Source organism: Perca fluviatilis, chromosome 3 (assembly GCF_010015445.1).
Source record: "Perca fluviatilis chromosome 3, GENO_Pfluv_1.0, whole genome shotgun sequence".
Lineage (NCBI taxonomy): Eukaryota > Metazoa > Chordata > Actinopteri > Perciformes > Percidae > Perca > Perca fluviatilis.
This window is the reverse complement of record NC_053114.1, coordinates 22471509-22489511: the sequence shown is the minus strand read 5'-3', so window position 1 is coordinate 22489511 and position 18003 is coordinate 22471509. Positions and strand designations below refer to the sequence as shown.

Below are 18003 nucleotides of genomic sequence, written 5' to 3'. Positions count from 1 at the left end.
TCTAGATGATTACATTATTGCAGTATAAGTTTATAGAGTACTTAATCTTCCGGGGTAGCATATCACTATAATAATCATAAGAGTGTTTGCTGTATAATCTTTAAAAGTCAGTCTAACGCAAAACCTTGAATATCAAAATATATATATAAAAAAAAAAGCCTACATATAACTGCTTTGCTACAGCTATTTCTCCAAATTGATTAATACAGGCGTGACAGCAAAATATCCTGGATTTTTTTTTTTTTATCAGATCAAGTAAACTTTCAGAATTTAGGGATAGGCCTATCATTTTCTCCAAATTAAATAAACTGTGTTTCCCTGTACCTTACTGCCCTCCTATGGTAGGTAGTGATATTAAAAGGTTGTATAGGTGATTGCACAGGGTAGATATGTTGTTGTTTAAGGACTATCTGGTCCTTAAATATTGCATTCAAACAGTAATTAACCTTCCAATGTAGTGTTGCCGTTCTCTGGTGATTATTATCAGTTCGGGAGAGTTCAATTCTTAAAGTGGCCATGCATTTACAAGGAATAAAGACTTTGCTCAAATGTGCAGATTCACCCATAGTGCCTCAGCCGATAAAATGTGGAGTGTTGCAAACTGGTGTGGCTTGAACAAGGCGACTTTGGAGTAGTAGGATGGATAGAGGCAATTAAACAAGAATGACTGGCTTAAAAACAAATACTAAACAAATTCAGTTGAATAAATTACGATTTGAGAAATAATCTGTTTAGGACTAAAATAGTACGAAATTTAACACCAATAATGTGATTCTGATGGAATACATTAGGACAGTAGTACTTTCATATTTGATGGGGGGGCTTCTTCTGTCTGCCGGCACATTTGTTACAACTACAATTTAAATATTTCAAATCTTTTAATCTGTGGTGATGCTTGTAATCTGTAATTGTTTTACTGCTTTTGTTACATATGTGATTTTTTTTTTAAATGTTCATTTCTATTTTTGATTGAGCAATCAGCATCATAGTTGTCATTAATTAGCAATGTCACTCTTTTATATTTTGTGTTTAGTGTGGTGGTAAGAGTTAGGGGTTGTGGAGCTATTACAGTTAATACATCAATCAAATCAATAAACATTGTAAAAATAGACGCAAGAATGTGAAAGTCAACCAAAGTTTGGATTCTTGGTTTTATTGAAGCCAGGGGTCTGATAAACATTTTCCTTATCTTTGTCGGCGTAAGAAGCGAGAATCCACATTGCAGCTTAAAGGCTACAGAATTGTGTTAAAAGTCATACAATCAACTTCTGAATTAATTCAGGACACAAAAATGCAGCCAGTCTATGTGCTTACAATGTCTTGATATCCTGAATACAAAAGGACTGGAAGCAGAAGCTCAAAGTCTCATACAGATGTAGACAATATAGTCAATAGTGGTTGAAGGCAATTCAGTTAGGATGTGAAGAGGCAGTTGCTTTCAACTGACGTTGGATTACAAAAGTTACAACTGTTCATTATTCAATCTTGGGAGCAACATCCAACATTTACAAAAAGCGGCTGCAACTTTGAAACCAAGCAGCATGAGAGCACTTCATTCCACTCAGCTAAATGCCAAATTTAACAATTGTGGCCATGTTTGATGAAGAAATATCAGTGTGGTCGTCTGTCAGATTAGGGTGGCATTTCAAAATTCTTTTAAAACAGAAAGTGTCAATGGGCAAAGCCATATTTGACAACACAAACAAAACATGCCTAATTAGGATGTAAACATAAACAAGGGGACGTTTCATGGGCAAAAAGGTCAAACCTGAAAATGAATGGACATTTATTTGGTTTATCTACTTCAAGATTTCCCAAAAAACATCCCTAGCAAAGGTGTAATGACATGTCTAGAGGATTGATTCAATTTACAGTATCACCAGCAGAAAGTGGCTATTCCATAGTTAACCATCAGGTGCACCTTCCATAACTTAAGCAGCAAATGCAGATAAATAATGCAGTTTTACTGTTGAGATTAACTTCTAGGTTCATTACTAAATCTTCTAACAAAGGCAAGGCAAAAAAAAGAAAGAAAAAAATGCATTCTGTATCGATAACTGTAGCAACAGGGAATTGATACAAGTGTCCAAGGAAAAGTGCTTATTTCAACATGTGGCGATACTGCTCCTGGCTGTTCTTAAATTGTGCTTCATCCACTTCGGCAACAGACCCTCAGGCGCACATTCCACCCAGTCACAAAAAAAACTCAAAGATGAGGAGAAATGAAAAGATCTTCATTTTGATCAAAAGTAAATCCAGAACAGTTGTGTAGCATAATTTTGATAATAAATCAAAGCCTGCATAACGTAGACTGTACACCAATATGGTCTTGTGGTTATTCCCTTACAGAGCAAATTTAAAGTTAAACCCTAATTGCATTAAATGTGTAGACCAATTTAGAGAATTTACCATAATCTACTGTACATAAGTATGGTATTTTCTTCCTTTGACTCATAAAACCCCAGATATGGTTGAGTGGAGTAAGGCATTTCTACCATTAGGGTGTTATAGGGTGTTATTCACAACAACGAGTTCATAGGTAGGTCTGAAGTTTGGAATGCGAGGGCTCCATGCAAGAGTGGGACACAACATGGCCACTGGTTAATCTTATGGAGGATTATCAACTATAAAAGCAGAAAAGAGTGACTAATATGCATCTTTGGTTCCATATCCCAATTCACTCCAGTTGTCCTTTTTTGCTATTAAATAGCAAATAGCTGCTCTCGTCACACCTGTCATTACTTCTGTGAAAGCTACTGATGTACACTATCCATAAGATTAAGTAGGGCCTTGCATACAGACTTAATGATAATGTACACTTAATTAATTTTGATTAAATTATGGTTTCATGAAACCATAATTATTATTACAGATTGGATATGGTAGAGTATAATGGTTTTACTTTATATAAAAAAAAAGAAAAAAAAAAGATAATTTACATAACACAATTAAGCAACCCCTTAAGGACACACAAATTAATTAGGAGCATTCCTGTAAAGGCAGGGTGCCCAGTGTGACAAACTGTTAGCTGTACATTGAAGGCAAAGGTCGTTATTTTAAATGGGCACTGAAAGAGACTGAACAGAAAGACCTGACAGGACAAACAGGTTTTACTACAGGGCTGTGTTTCTACAGCTACTTCATGTAGAAACTGGGAATGTTTGAACCGACATGTGAAGTACAGTGTGAATAAAACATGTGAAATCAAAAGGAGGACAGTGCTGTGAAACACAATATCTCATTTTGTTCAAACCACAGCAAATCATTGTGTGTCTTTTGGCTGCAAAGTGAGTGGTTTCCACCACAGTAAGTGTTCTTCTGGGGGGACCCAAAAGTATCATCATGTGGTTTCCTCTTATATCAGCAGCCCAGTTCGAAGGAAGGCATTCAATATATTGCTCTATTAAACACCATTAACTTAGGCCACAGAAATGTTATTTCTCAAAAATAACAGACCACAGGCTTGTTGTACATTAACAAAAATGTAAAAGCGAAATAAATTATACGGATGATAAGAAATGGACAAAAACCTTTTAACCGATGGTGCTACAGTGCATTTCCCCTTATGTAGACAAGCACCTCTACTATGACACAAACAGCTAACTGTGCGAGGCACTTAGGAGTTATAGTAGGAAAGATGCTGCCCAACCCCATCCCCAAATATACACACCTGTAGCTAAAGAAGCAGTTCCATTGCAACCTTTAAGCCTATCAAATCCCAACCAATCTCATCTATTCTAAGAAGCTATTTTCAGAATTTGGACAGAATTGCATTTTATACTAAATCAAAGTTAACCTGAATAGATTTTTTTTTTTTTTAGTATTTATATTTACAGAATCATTTGAGATGAATAGGGCAAATGATATGATATCAGCTATCGGGACGTATTAGTGTCATGACGTCAGTGGCTATTTAACATGTTATGTGATACAGATGAAGGTTTCCTTTAACCGATAAATGGGGCACAAAATAAAAAAGGAGCTTTGTATAAATACATCAGTATCATATCTAACATTTTTTTTTTTTTACATAGTACATATGTTTTTTAAATTACGCTTTTTCAATGAATATATTTAAGGTTTAAATACCTTTCCAATCGCAACCAAATTCCTTCCACAAGATAAGCTGAACCAGAGTGTGTTTTACCCCAGAAAGTGTGTGTGTGGGGGGGGGGGCATGCAGCCCAGCGCATCAGGCTGGCTGACAGGGAGTGTGCACACATTTCCATAATCTGACATCCCTCACTAAATAACTTTTAGGAGAGGACAGAAATAAAGCCAAGCCTTCAGCACTCCTTTATCATCTCATTAACACCACAATCTCTGTTATCTCTCTCTTACCATCTTACCAGAACACCAAAATATCTGATAGCATCTGAAACTCATTTTGGTGAAACCACTGTGTGTGCTGACTGATACTGACATTGGGAATTTGGTCAATTTTTTTACGCTCACATGTACATGTATATTTCCAGAGTATTAACGCAGTGGACGGTGCAGCGGTTTTTGTTGCCTTCACGCTTCGTTTTCAGTCGGCGGCGGTATGTTGTTAGCTGAAACCATGGAGTCTTGTTTGCGAGTCATCCGGTCCAACTCCGCCTGGACATCATTCAAACCCGGCTTCTGCCCTTGGAAAACACAGGAGACAAAGTCCAAAAGTAATCTCCTGTAGCTTCTGTCTGTGTGTATTCAGAAACAGCGGTTTTCTACGGCCAGCAAGCGGATGGAACAGGGTTGGATGTGGTTGCGGTCCCATGCTGGAGTTTGGCGGCTCGCTGCCACAGTTAACACACATGCAAAACTAATCATCAGACAAAGTGAACATGCACTCATGCATAATCCTTTCAGCTGGGTCTCAGAGAGATGTTAACGCTGCTCAGCGCTGGAACAAAAAGTACATGTCAGTGGTCCCAGACAGAGAGATGAGTTATGCCATGTTTCCATCCATTTTTCACTGGGTACATTCAGCCATTTCACTGTATCTGACTTTGTTATATTTACCTGATATAACAAAGTAAAAAAAAAGAAAGGTTGAGCTGAACATAAGAACGGTGTTGACATGCAAAACAGCTGAGGTTACTCAAGCAAAATAAGAGGAAAATAAATGAGTTGACCAAGAAAGCAGTGGGATATGACATGGAGTGAGTGACATTAGTTTCATGATGGCACTTATGTTTGGAGATTTGGTGCATACAGGCCTGTCGCAAGTTTTCTCAGATGCCAGAAGCGCTCTCCCTCTCTCTCCCTCTCTCTCCCTCTCTCTCCCTCTCTCTCCTTCTCTCTCCCTCTCTCCCTCTCTCTCCCTCTCTCTCCCTCTCTCTGGCCCTGTTTCTATCTTTCCTCTGGTCTCGACTTATGTGTGCATGGAGCCCATGCTCTGGGATAGATCTACATTCACAGGATCCTGTGAACAATAAGGTTTTATAACTGCTTCGAAAAAACTAAAAAGGAAAACTGCTAACCTGTAAGGAAGAAGGTTTGAAAATAGAGAGGCTGTTGTTTTTTTACTAAGATCAGAGGTGAGAGCGCTGGAATGAGAGATTGTACCTGTTTTCTTGGCGGACCCTTGCACTCCAGCTCCAACTGCTCCACTTCCTGGGCTCCCTGGGCTCCCTGGGGCTCCAGTCTTTTTACTCAACAGACTGTTGAAGAAGTTAGCCAGCACTCCCTCATTGGCAGCACCCGCTGAAAGGAAGGTTATACAATAACAATATAATAACAATCCAATAACAATATATGTTATATATATTAAGATAACAATATTACAAACAGGAGTTTTTAATAGGTTGTACATACTGTATATAGTAGGCTGATTTTTAACAGATTATCTGCTTTCATGTCTAACATCTTATAATGTTATGACTCCAGATTAGCAGTCTGGGATATCTTCAGTTACTTAAATATCTTTTGTTCTTGCCACATATAATCACCTTTTTGCTAAATAAGCCCACGTCATCTTCTTGTAAAGTCAAGGACAAAAGTGCACCACCCTAAAACCACAGGATGTCTCAGAGAGCTTTACAATCTGTTCATCATATGACACTATTTTAGGAGCCATGATTTGGATAAGGAAAAACTCCAGGTCTTTTATCAGGAAAATGTGTTTGATAAAGTTGCTATAAACACAGAGAACTATCCTTTGAGATATGATTTGCTTTGATACAGAGTACAAAAAAAGTCTAAAGAATCCTTTCTAGTCTGCAATTTTAACTCCACTAACAACATCACAATTCAAAACCACCAATAGGCGACCTCTATTAAATCCAGTTAAACCCACTCTAGTGGAATGCACTAGCCCCCCATTGCACTTAAGAAGAAAAAGTCAGTATTTCAGCTTAAGGGTGGCCAGCTCAGGAGTTGCGCAGGAATATGTTGTTATGTGAATTATTTTGGTTTTTACCTCTTGGGGGCAGTGTCTTCACATTACAGACGAAAGATAAAAAATGAATGAAAAGACCGCGATCAAAACTGTTTTATTGCGGGACCAAACATCGGTTTCAATAAATATGGATGATTAAAGAGAGAATAGAAAGGACTGTGCCAAGCCACTGTGGCAAACTAGGGAGTTCTGGAGTGCAAAGGATGATTCTCAATAATCAGGTATGAAAATAAACAAGCATTCATAGAGCTCCTACCTTTCATGTTAGGGTCAGGCTTTTTGACAGCAGTCATTGGTGAGCCGCTAGTCACGTTGGGTTGGCCGGCGCGACCCGCGGGCCTGGGAGACCCTGAGGCTGTCCGTCCTGGAGACTCCTGCAACACAGAAACCAGACCAAGACTGTGGTCAATAACAAATAACTTGGTTTGTCTATCCAGGAAAAAAAAAAAGGATACATTGCAAAGAAAAAGGAAAACATAAATCCATTACAAAAGATTCCACATTTGAGGACAGTGTTAAGACACTTACTGTTGCTCCTCTTGTTGGCGTGGCTGGCTGCTTTGCTAACAAAGACTGTAGAGAAAGAAAAGTTACACGGTGAATGGCTTAATTCAGATGTGGTTTACAGTGGTCAGTGCAGATAAAAGTAGAGCGAATTTGGCAGAAAGAAACCTCAACAAACACTGAACAATTCTCTAACTTGCAAAACTAAAGCATCAGTTGAGTGTTTTTTTTTGTTTTGTTTTTTTTAGACTGCCCTCCTACAAAATAGGAAGTGAAGGCAATGTTACTTGTAATGTGGAAGTTTCAGATATTCACCAGCACATGAGTACTGTATGCTCATTTGTTTAAAAGGTGCAGTAGGTAAGACTTAAAAACCAAATATGACAGAATAAAACTTTGTCATATTTGCTGAAACTGACCCTATGTTCCAGTAGAACTACATGAAGCTGGTAATTTAAACAAAATATGGCTCCTCTGGTACCACCTACAGCCTGTAGTGTGATTTGCAAAAATCCACCACCCCCTGTTCAGATGCACCAATCAGGGCCAGTGGGGGGTTCTAACTGCGTGTCAATCACTGCTCATGTACACACATTCATTGTCCCTTGTGGGGTGAGGGGCTTAGGAGACCGTTTTGGGCTTTAGCGGAAGGGGGGACTAAGAAGTTGTCGATGTTAAACATTTTTGGCTAAGTCCTGGATCTTCACAATCCAACCTACGGCACCTTTAATAGTGAAATGCCAGTTCAGAATCACCACTAAAATCTAAAAAAGGAATGGATCTTGGGTCCAGCTGTTCACTAAATTAGAGCCAAATTTGTTGGTGTTTATTTTCTTTGAAATCTTTGTAACATGGATGTAAGATATCCTCCTTACAACTTATTTTTCTCATGCTACCAATAACACTCACACCATTACAACTTCCATATCATGTTATCCAGTTTGATCTTGGATGTTTATTTCAATTTTCAAAGCTTGCCTTTAAAATCAACATTTATTTTCAGACACACAGTCAATCTCTGCGGCTAGTGACAAAAGAATCATGAAATATGCTAGAAAGACTGACACGTACCTGTTGCTTCATCAGGAATACCTGCTCATCCTCTGCATTTATCTCTTTGTCATGAACCAGCTGCGAAGGAGAGCAAAAGGGAAAGCATGTGGTTATTTAACTGGCACTTTAGGTTGTGTTGTCGTCCTCTAAAGTTTACATTTTCTCAGTATTTGCATTAACTTACCTTTCGTACTGGGGGCTTCGTGATAAAATCTTCAAATGGATCTTCGGGTCGGACTGTTGTTAAGTTTTCATGCAAAATCCCAATTTTCTTCTCATTATCCCATCCAGATGGACTGAAAGGAAGGAATACTAATTACAGTCGGTGCAATGATGTAAACTCTGTTGTAGATAATTATGTAGAGTACTTCCTTGGAATCAAAATGAGAATTCGTTATTGGTATATCACTGATAACAAAAACAAAAGGAAAGATGGCAGTTGGCAACAACATTACCTAAATGTTTCAATTATGAAACCAAAAGAAACACTAAACTAAATAAGCTATCTTCGCTTACATGAACACTGCATCCTTCTCCACCACTAAGGCCGGTGTGGTGAACTGGAACTCATACATCTTATGCACTATATATTTGTAAAGCAGATCCAGGTTCTTCTCCTCTTTGACTGATGTGTAGATCAGGCCAGCTCCATCTGTTTAATTCAGTTAAGGCAGCAATTATTGGGGTAATGACATTATTAATGATGAATTGATTGATTAATTGATTAAAATCAATAAAATATCATGGGCCATATAAACAGCATTTCTACCTGAACAGTGAATGTTATAAATGACCATTGTGATAGAACTACAAACAATTATTAAAAGGATACACTGCAAGCAAAATTGCCTGATGTGGGACTGGATGAAATCGAAGTGCTCCTCTCTGTAGTCATGCTCCTTTTCTAGTACGCCGACTGCGTCACACTGAAGGATAAAACATTGGAAAGAGATTGATTGATTGAGAGAGATAGAGATATATATATATATAAAAATCACACAGACATTAAAATGCCAGCAATCACAAATATGCACAATGTTACACTGCTGACAGTGTATTCTGTTGTGTTTCTAGATTTTATTCCTAAAAATTGTCAATCCACACAGACGCAGGTGCGATGCACAAATCAATATGCCCCCCCCCAGGGATTTTATGTTCCAAGTGTTGTTGTTTTTAAGCACAGAGTAAACAATTCACAATTTTCTAGACACAGCTAGCATGTGAAGCTCTGCTGATGGCTGCACTGTGTTTCTCAGCAAGTCTTTGCCTGGGAGGGTAAAAGTATAATGGCAGCTTTTTATTTGAGGATACTGGCTCAAAGCACAGCATCAAAAAGCATACATGAAAGTTCATAGGGTCTGAGCCCAAATGTGCTCTTCATGGAGGAAATTTAAAAAAAAAATAAAAAATAAAATAAAAAATAACAGAGGAAAACAGCAGTGAGCCAGGCTGTCAAGGTGTTAAAGGAGGCTTTCTGTGTGTTTCTGCCTGTTTATTGCAGGCAACTCAGGTCTAAGGCTGCGTCTCATTTCTCTGTGCCTTCACGTGAGAGTAAGGGCTATCCCAATTCTCGTTTTGATCGAGGGGTAGGGCTAAGGGGATGGGGTAGATACCCCTTAGTTTTAAGCAAAGTCGCGAGCTTACTTGAAAGCAAGGGGTACCCAGAATACACTGCGCAACCAGCAACCAGAGAGACCCATAAATGTAAGTATTTTCTGCTTAAATAATTGATGTAAAAATTACGAAAGTCTTGTTTTGTGCGCTACACAGTCCTGTACATATATATTTGCAACCATGTTTGTAATTGAAACGTTTTTAAAAATCGCTAGTTTGCTACGCTAACGTTACATTGCTTATTTGCACAACAGTCCTGCATTTCTCTGCCTTGAATGGACTCCATGCATGTCTAGAGTGTTAACTAAACTCCATTAGCAGCAAATTTCGTTTGATGTCAGTGCATAACACTACTTGCTTTGGAGACATCGATACGTGCTTTACATTTACCGTCCCGTATCACACTCATCCACTTTCAGGCTGAAAACGAGCAGAAGTTTCTGCATTTATATTGTAGCCATTCATTATTGTATTGGTACTGTACTATTGTAATCATGTGCAATTCATTCCTGTTCATGCACCTGCACATTGTTGTTTGTTATGATACAGGACACTAATGAAAGAAATGGGGGTTGGAGAGAAGGGTTACTGGCCAACAGACATCAGACTGTGGTCTGGAATTTCTGAATAGCTGTAGTTTTTTGTTTGTTTGTGGTCTTGGGTCTTTTTTTAGTTTTATACATTTGAGTGCCTTTTTTATGTGCGTGTGACATGTAAGTTATGGTTCTAATAGTTGTAATAATGTTGTGTTTACTTTATTGGGCAATAAAGACAGATTTTTGTTAAAGAAAGTGTTTCTGAATATCACTGACTACGTTTACAAGCTGTCAATTTTCGGGTTATGGTCGGGTTAAGGTCACTATTCAGGTTTCTGAAACATTCGGAATAACCCGTTTACATGCGTGAGCAGCGAGAGTTACTCCTGTATACATGGAATTTGTAATCAATTGGCAATATCCCGATGTAAACGGCGACGCACGGTTAGCGTCTGGACGTAGTGACAAACCCTGCTTCGTGTAACTTTTCGGTCACCTTCTTATAAATCTCACTATCTCGGTACTTTCTGCCATCAACAAAAGATATTATTTCATGGTTTTCACCACACTAATAAAGAAATTGGTTTCCTCCTCGCTCCAAAAGTGTGGTGCTGTGCTGCGTCTCGCCATGTTTACCTCTACTTCTTGTTTACTTCCGGTATACTGCGAGCAGGTTTTCTGGCACATACAAGAAGTTCCTCTACTCAAAAGACCAAGATTCCTTGCGAATAGAACATGCGCAGAACACAAATCAATGTTCCTTTTGATGGGGATATGCCGATATGCGTTTACATGACCAAAATTTCGGGTTAGAAAAGGGGTAACCCAGGGATCATTTTTGGGTTTTTAAAAACAGGAATATGAGCATATTCGTTTTTTTTACATGGCCGTGCGCGACCGGGTTATTGCTAATATTCCGGTTTTGAATGGGTTATTGGCTGCTTGTAAACGTAGTGAAAGACATTCAAAACAGTGATAACTGACAACACCATGCAGTGTATATAGAAATATTTATTGCAAACAGACCTAAGTATGTATGATTACATAACCAAGTGGCATCTCATTTCATAGGGGTATGTTTTCACCCCTACCCCTTACCACTCAGTTTCGAGGCACAAGGGCTAGGGGTAAGACACAGGGGTAAGGGGAAGGGATATGACAGAGAAATGAGATTCAAGTAGAGAGGGGTTCCTAAAGGCTAGAAGGGCTGTGGCTGCAAAAGTAGATCCAAGGGTGTAAGTGGAGTGTAGAGAAGCTATGGACCATGGCCGTAGGTGGCCCGAGTGAGTTTCTAGAAACCATTCAGCAGCAACTAAAGAGAGAGTGGCAGGACATTACTTAGGCCACATGTGTCAAACTCAAGGCCCCTGGGCCAAATCCGGCCCCTTGCACATTCTGATCCGGCCCGCATATCAATTTAGGTTCACAATAAATTTTGGCCTGCCCACTTTTCTGTGGATACTGTTGAAGTACGAGAACTTTGAGGAACTGCTAAACCCATTGGACACACCCTCTAAACAGAAGGTAAGTATCATTTCTAAAAACAAAATTGTGGAGGCTGCATGTGTAATTTATGGGAAGTTGCACTTTTTAAGTAGTGAGAAAGGTTAACCAATAAAAGTACCTCTGAAAATCTTTGATAGGTTGATTGGTAAAACCTCTTATAGAAAGACTTTTGGGATGTAGGAATTATTTACCTTTGTGCAAACTATTAGCACTGGAATGCCCAGGTTGTGTGTGAGTGTGTTGTCCCCAAGTGGTAACACAACAGCCTCGTCTTCCCCTGCTGTTGGGGCCCGTCTCTGTGGGGAGGATGGGGTGGCATCCTCCGGTTCTGTGTACTCTTGGAACGCTTTCACCACTAGTGGAAAGACAAAGGGAGCAAAAACACAGGAGGAGAGGCCATTAGTGAAAATAATAACATAATAAACAAGTTCAGTTTTCATTGTCTTTATCTGCCAAACCCTCTCTCTTTCGTTAATAGACAAATACTTTTTCACCTTGTTTTCCAGTTGACCCCTATTTTTTAATAAATCACAAAAAAAAAACATTTGTATCTTTATAAGAAAATGTTCTGGCAAAGTGTATATTGAAAGGAGATCGCATCATGTAATATGCAAAAATAAAACATTTAACCAAGAGTGCCATGCAGACTTAAGTAAACCTGCATCTCTGCTCCTCTTATGAAATGTTTTCTTTACCCAACTGACATTCAATTAGTTTGCACTTTAGGATGTTCTCTCTCTCAGCATTATGACCCATACTAACATGCATTTAATAGCGGTGTAGAGATAACACAAATGGCAGGATACAATGGACAAATTATGTTCACAAAAAGTTGTTGTTCCAAAAATGTAAATGCATCAGATAGTAGCAACAAATTTAGCAAAATTACTGAGCCTTTCTTAACTTTGCTCTATGTTGTCTGTGATAAAGTCTTCTAACACAGCATGGACTAGGGGGGGTGCCCTTGCAGTCCCCAGGACAGTGTTTCCTTTAGGATTTTGTTTAGCAGGTCTGTCCAAACAACAACCCTCAACAATCTCTCCAGCTATAAATCCACACTCCGTATTTTGGTCTGTAAGGGGATTTGAACCAGCGACCCTCTGGTTCCTGACCCAACTCCCTACGGACTGAGCTACTGGCAGTTTAGCTGGTAGTTTAGTATCACTGAATGATATTTCTACGGTTACATGGTGAGCCTCAGGTGAAAGGTAGAAAAAGATAAATACATGGCATCCTTCACTTTACTGTTGTGCTGCCCAGACATTTACCATACTGTGGTATGAGTTGGAGGTAGTAGTGGTGTGGGAGTTATATGCAGTAAAGCTTTGGCCTACTTCCTCAGGAGCTTTGGAAATGCAGTTGGGAAAAGCCAACAAAACCTTTGCCAACTTTTACTTTCAAACATGGGATTTAGTATATTCAGCAAGGGCTGGTGTTACAAGCAATCTAAAAGGGAACAAGATTACATAAATCCAGTGCATATGCACAAATAGATTGGGATATGTACACTAGGAATTTAACATGCTGACTTTACGCCATCCAAAGGGATTATAAATGAAAATCTCTGACCTTTTATCCCATGCTTAAGTTTATATACAGATGACAACAGATTTAAACCCAATTTGACAAAATATTGAATGACTGCTAAAAGAAGCCAGACTTTCATCTAATCATTTCCAGTGCAGATACATTAAACTACAAAGGGGGTCTGATGGGCCTCAACATAGCACACACAAATATATAGAAGAACAAAAAATAAAATAGGAGTAACTATTAGAAAAAGACATCACTCAAACATTATTTTCACTGCCGTCCATTCATCAGGGTGCCCTGTCTCCACCACAACGGTGTCAGGAAGTAGAGCAATGGATTATGCTAAGATAATGACTTGAGTATCTTGTATGTTTTGAAACAAGACAGACTTTGTACTCAAACAAAGGTGGGGTCAAAATACATATCAAGGACTGCTCAGCCTTAAATAAATTAAATATACTGTACTTTAAGTACTGAAACAGTACCTAAAAGATGATTTTAAAAAGCATGTATAGACCTGCATTAATAAGGAGATCCTTACAAGGTGTATTAATTTCTTGAAATCATTATCAGTAAAGTTTAGCTACGAATAAAAGGTGTTGTTTCTGGCCAACTAAATGTCTAATAAGCAAATTTAGTCTAACTGGCTATTGTAAGACAAGCCCAAGTTATTACTGAGTTTTACTTTTATTAAAAAGTAAAACAGACCGAGAGTAAAAATAAAACAGACCGAGAGTGAAAACAAAATAAACAAGGTTTGCCTACACAGCATTCCCAGATACTTTGGCTAAAAGAAAAGTCCCTGTCTCGTCACTACCACAGAAGTCAGTCTCGGAGTGAAATATTTCTCATTTCAACGTGTGGTCCAGGCAGCGATAGGTTGATGCTGTAATTAAACATGAGACGACTCCGGCAGCCAGTCTACTTCAGTTACAGCACAGCAGGAGTCTGAACATCCGGCCCACTGACTGAATTCAGACCCACTCAGTTTACGTCCCTTCCCTGACGTTGCCGTTAGAGGGGAGGGAACCATGATGCAAGACGCCTGCAAGACTCCCTGGACAAAAGCCACTCACACCCACTTCCAGTCTGACACACACACTCTCTCTCTCTCACACACACACACACACACACACACACACACACACACACACACACACACACACACACACACACACACACACACACACACACACACACACACACACACACACAAAAAAAAACACACACACACACACACACACACACACACTGACTGTCTCACCAATCTGCTATGGACATCACAACTCATATGCAAGATACTTTTTGTGGATGACATGCCTCAGCTAGACTGGAAATCTGACCATGTCAGTGGGTGGGGTCAAAGGGTTTGGCGAAAGATATCAAGTAGGAGGAACCCAAGAGAAATCTGACAAACCGATTGAAAGTTGAGCCTAAAAAAAATTACCAAAGCAAAGTGTGAAGACTTTAAGAAAAAATACTTCTACAGTACAAACACTACGATTGCATTTACAACTGTAATGTAGGCTCAAGCTGAAATCTACTGAACAAAAGTTATAATGTATAAACTCCAGGCAGTATTTCCTTTTGTACTGCATTGTAACTATGCATATTTAAAACAGCTACGTTAGTAAAGCAAGTTGAAAATGTGGACCCATTTTAGTCATTATACCCACTTAAAAGGGTTTTAATTAAACTGTGCTTTAGTCATAACCTTTATGACAGATTCCCTTTTCCTTTTTTTACATTTACCAACAGACAGTTACCACTTGTTACTGTATTAGCATGTTATATGTTGAGAACATTTTTATACCTGTTCTGTCAAATTCATCTGAAATCATTAAACAATTTGACTTTACTGTGATAAGTCATTTCAGACTCAGAAAGCAACAGCAGCAAGCAATCTTAGACAGACATTAACTTTCTGTAAAACCCTGCAGACTGAACTAACTTGCAAAAGCATTTTTCCAAACACAAAAGACCTGTTCATAAGCGAGAGATGATCGGTTCTAAAATTAACAGGAGAACAACATCTGAGTGCATCACACTCATTGATCTGCAGAACTCGCCTCCAGCCAGAGTGCACAGCTGAGGATCATGGGCCTCTCTGAAGATGATCTAGAAACATCCACGACAATGTGTAATGTTATACAGTGCTTGCCTTCCATGCTCTTTTTTCCTTGTAGCCAGTCAGCTATGAGGCTCTTATTATGTAAGACTCCCATTGCTTCTACCCTAGGATGCTTCAGGCACCTTTTCAGAGTGCCGTTTCCTTTAATCCCTCTTCTGACATACAGTTCAACTAAATGTATTCATGTCATATTTTCTTTTAAGTTTTATATTTTTGCATGTCAAGACATAAAATCAACACCTTATAGCTTAACCAATGGTCTGCTTTAACGTAACAAAGACCCGTTTGGATTTACACTAGTTTTTGCCATACACATATTTCATTCAATTCAATCTTCAGTCCTTTTATCTCCATGTTAGGTTGGCCATATGCTCCACCAAGGAACAGGCTGAAAATGTACATATTCTAAATTGGGGGTACTATTGGAAAGTAAACTAAATCAAAGCTAAGAGCTAAGCTTTCAAAATAAAAGCCTTGTTGATGTTTAATTTCAATACCATCCACAATGCAAGTCACATATAGGTAGATAAAGTCAAAACATTACTTACTCTTCTGCTCCATTTCTCTCATGTCCTCTGGAGGGATCTTGAGCTTGTCCACATGGTCACGTAGCACACTGGCCCACTTCTGCAGTGACTCCATAATGGTCCAGGGCCGTGACATATCTGCAACAAACACAGCTAGACAGTCAGGTAGTGACTGAGCTGAAACAGCAAACTTAAGTAGGCCTTTGTGGTATAGGTCTCCATCCAGGATCCACACATTACAGCGAGTTAGATCTGCAAAGGAAAAACAAAATACTAGTTTAATATTTTATTTTGTAAAGGCTACTGCTGTACAGCAACCACGAGTAAAGCTACAGCAGGTAAACTCACCATCTCTGTCCTCATCATGCACATTTAAGTACAGATACTCCAGTCCCCTCCCTCTCTTGTTGTGATCAGCTCCTTGAAGTTTGGACATAAGTGCTGTTTTTCCTGATCCATCCTCACCTGTAAGATATTTTATTCATTAGCTTGGATATAATATTATTCATAGTTGTAATATTGTTTGACACATATCATTATGGATATTTTAAAAACAATAATAATGGATATGATGTACCAAGAAATCATCACTTCAACTTCCAGCCTATACAAGAACCTACCTAGACTTCACAATATTTCCACTTCAAATGTAATGACTACACTCGTGTTCCCATGACTGTCAGAGGCTGCAGTGTCTCACACAAATCGTTCTGGTCAATAGCAATAGGCTATTTCTCACATTTTGGAAGCCCAACCCAAATAAGTATGCCCCCGCCCGAGAAGACCTCTCTGTATTTTTTATGTTTATTATGCTCCATTTTAAGAGTGTGGGAAGAAACACCGCTGAAAGTGCAGGCTTTTTAGAAAGTCAGAAATGTTTTAATTTGCTATCATTAGCTTTTGTGAGTTCAGTGCAATTTGCAGGCCCTCCACTCCCCTCAGGGTTGCCCACCAAACACACTACAAACAGTGCAGAAGCATAGACATGTAGAATAACTAATACTTACCAAATATCAGGATATTTTTTCCTGATGGCAACTTTGAACTCGATCTAGTTGAAACTTCACTCAATATCGAGGTCCTACAAGAAAAAACAAGACAGATATTGAGAATAACAAAGAGATGACCTATAGCCGTTATATTGACAGTCAAGTAGCACATTGACAGCTCCCGAATATAAAAACATATGTTGCTACCAAAACATAACCTAACTATTGTTATTGCACAGACAATCGAAAAACAAGAGACATAGGGTGAGCAGACATGTGTAGAAGGGGAGATGATAACAAATAAATAAAAAATGGTGGGGCTAAAGGGACTCGGACAGAGAGGGTCGGTAGGCCAGTTTAAACAGGTGAGATGTGAGGTGGGATTTGAATGTTGTTATGCTGTCAGACTGTCAAATGTGTGGAGGCAGGGAGTTCCAGAGCCTGGGAGCAGTGCAGCTTAAAGCCCTTGCACCCATGTAGCTAACGTTCAAGAAGAGTATTCCACTCTTTCAGTTAGCCCAGTGATGTGTCCACGACAACACAAAGAAAAGCAGGAAATGATAAGTCATTTCCACTGACCGGTACGTTAACGTTAGATATAGCTAGCTAGCTAGCTAAGTAGCTAAGGTTAGGGAACTGAAACCATAAAACCTGACAAGTTGAAGCCTCATAACAGTTCGCCCTTATGATAAGAGTTTTTTTTTTTTCGGCATACTTGTTGTTACGTTATACGTTATTGCATTAAGGAGCTAACGTTAGTATTTAGGTGTTGTCTTGACATGAACTGTCAAAGCCCCAGATACTATGAATGGCTCTCTCAAACTTGCCTCGTTAATTCAACATAATGCCTTGTATTAGTAAAACTCGCTAACATGGACAATATTGGCTAACTAGCTACAATGTAACGTTAGCTAATCAGCAGTATCCCACTTTGCTGACGTTAGCTGAGCTGCTAACACAAGTAACGTTAGCACACTGACCGCCCAGCTTCGGTTGGTGCTAATGTTACTGTTAGCCGGGCCGGTGTCTGGTTGTGAGCACCCGTCAGTGACAAAGCAGAACCACAACGAGTGTGCTTTTTCTAAAAAAAAAAAATAAAATGGCAAGGTCAGACATGAAGTCGTAAAAAGAATTACAGAACTTGCCAAAGGTTTTGTCCTTCTTCCTCTTCGTTGTTATTGTCGCCTGCCCCAGCTGCGCCCGGGAGCTGTTTCTCCAGAACGGGAGCCAT

The 18003-nt window shown here is 39.1% G+C and overlaps 1 protein-coding gene across 2 annotated transcripts; it reads right to left on the bottom strand.

Annotated features, from left to right (window-relative positions):
• Nucleotides 1–1132: 1132 nt before the first annotated feature.
• dync1li2 (dynein, cytoplasmic 1, light intermediate chain 2) lies at nucleotides 1133–18003 on the bottom strand. Of its 2 annotated transcripts, none has more exons than XM_039794746.1 (13): nucleotides 17918–18003; nucleotides 16791–16864; nucleotides 16132–16248; nucleotides 15805–16035; nucleotides 11784–11947; nucleotides 8769–8862; nucleotides 8453–8588; nucleotides 8121–8232; nucleotides 7955–8014; nucleotides 6908–6952; nucleotides 6636–6753; nucleotides 5548–5685; nucleotides 1133–4628 (listed from the first exon to the last, which is right to left on the bottom strand). In XM_039794746.1, exons 1-13 carry the CDS (start codon nucleotides 18001–18003, stop codon nucleotides 4516–4518), a joined length of 1488 nt encoding a protein of 495 aa, XP_039650680.1. In that variant the 3' UTR covers nucleotides 1133–4515. The 2 variants fall into 2 exon arrangements, with proteins under 2 accessions (XP_039650680.1, XP_039650681.1); XM_039794747.1 differs by having other exon boundaries at nucleotides 1133–4623.